The sequence below is a fragment of the Saccostrea echinata genome, unplaced genomic scaffold, assembly GCF_033153115.1.
Source record: "Saccostrea echinata isolate AGI-Se365-2 ecotype Australia unplaced genomic scaffold, CSIRO_AGI_Sech_v1 ptg000012l, whole genome shotgun sequence".
Taxonomy (NCBI): Eukaryota; Metazoa; Mollusca; class Bivalvia; order Ostreida; family Ostreidae; genus Saccostrea; species Saccostrea echinata.
Genome location: NW_026889761.1, coordinates 3,565,918 through 3,567,704, shown reverse-complemented (window position 1 = coordinate 3,567,704; position 1,787 = coordinate 3,565,918). Strand labels below are relative to the sequence as shown.

At 29.3% G+C, this 1,787-nt stretch overlaps 1 protein-coding gene across 1 annotated transcript; it reads right to left on the bottom strand.

Annotated features, from left to right (window-relative positions):
* Positions 1 to 832: 832 nt before the first annotated feature.
* On the bottom strand, positions 833 to 1,519 carry LOC133185693 (uncharacterized). The gene has a single exon (XM_061320996.1). The coding sequence runs from the start codon at positions 1,517 to 1,519 to the stop codon at positions 833 to 835; it is 687 nt and encodes a 228-aa protein (XP_061176980.1).
* Positions 1,520 to 1,787: the final 268 nt, after the last annotated feature.

The following is a 1,787-nucleotide window of genomic DNA, read 5'->3' as shown; positions in this document are numbered from 1 at the left end:
ACTTAGTCTCGGGTACAAATGAGCAAATAATGTTTTTTTTTAAAGGACTTTGTAAGTTGACTGTTTTTATGCATGTTATCCATGTATTTCTCTATAAAATAAAAATACAATAATAGCAATGTAAAAATTTTATTTTTTCAGATTCATGGAAATGACAGTTATTAATGATGTGTTTAAAGTTTAATTCTTATCTGAATAATTTTTGAGTGAGTTTACTATTGTTTACATAATAAATGTTTCTCTTCCATCAATGAATACAGCAGTTTGGTACTTGTAGAAAAAATAAATAAATTCCTGCGTATTTTTATTCAATGTATTACATGTATTAATTTTGCCGCAGACTTGTGTCTTATCATTAAAAGTATTGATAGATTTCTTAAATCGATGCAATCAATTTCTTGCTTAGCAAAAAAAAAAAAACCTTCAAATACTATTAGTATCATTTCTATGAAATGGATTCATGTTTTGTTGTTTTTCACTCAGATCAAAATTTAATTTACTAAAGTCATCATACAATACAAAATTTCAAACATTAAATTTAGTTACAATCAGAAAGAAAAATATAAAAAAAAAAAAATTCGAGTTTATAATTTGTTATTATCTCGTGATAGTCTTGTCTTTTGATTGAATAAACTGAGTAATGATACTTATATATATTGAGTTATAAGATTAAAAAAAGCTAAAAAAAAAAAAAAAAAAAAAAAAGTAGAAGTATTCCCCCACTTGATAAATTTAAAAAGTCAACAAAAATTCAGTATGGCGTTCCTAACAATATTTCTTTATAAATAACTTTTGTATCTAATATTTATATAGTATAAATTATTGAATATATTTATACAACTTTTGGTTTAAACGTGTAATATAAAGCGTAACCGCTAATACCGGAAAAAAATCTGTAAAACAGCATGAGTGGCAAAAGTATATTTACTATATAGAGCCAACTTTCGCATCCAACAAGTTTTGTTTCCAGATTTCTCTTACAATTCTGCTTGCTGTAAGAACTTAAAATCCAATGATTCAGATTAGTCATCATAAGAATAATTCCTCCAGAGGAGATGAAAATGGAGGATTGTCCTTTGGGATGATAGCGTCTGATTTTAATTAAAAAATGTGTCTGTAGAAAAGTTTCCAGCATTAAAATAATACGAGTACACAGAAACGTCTGTAAATAACTAACATGACCAGTAAATGTGGTCATCGTACCAAACATGTAGTACGCCATCGCTCCAGAGGAGCTCAGAATTAGTATGTACTCGTTGGTTGTCAATTTTGCTGGTCTCCAAGAGTTGCAGAAATACTTTTTCAGATGATAACTGCAAACATAAACAGGTAGAATGATGCAGAGAGCACTCAAGCCCTCACCGATTTGAAGTGCTAGTATAGCGCCGTCATTTTCCCAGTTAAAAGCAAATATTAGTAATATTGTTGTAAAAAAAAATGGTACATTCATTAAAATTCCAAACACTGCAGCAAAAATATGTTGTCCAATAACATGATGTCTTTCTACTGTAACAGGCATTGTATAATCAACGCCTTTCCTCAAATGTCTGTTTCTATGATCATTACGTTTTTCCTTTATTTTGTCATTTGTTTCATCAGTAGACCAGCCCAAGAACAAAAAAATGAAACTCGAAGCAAGAATACAGAATTCCATTCTCTTTGGTAATAGGAAAGGTGTTAATTGTTTAGCCAGTCTCTTTTGTATATTGGATGTTCGGAAACAGTAAGACTCATTGCTGTATCTGGGGACGGTATTGTTTGCAGGATGAAATACATTGATATTACTA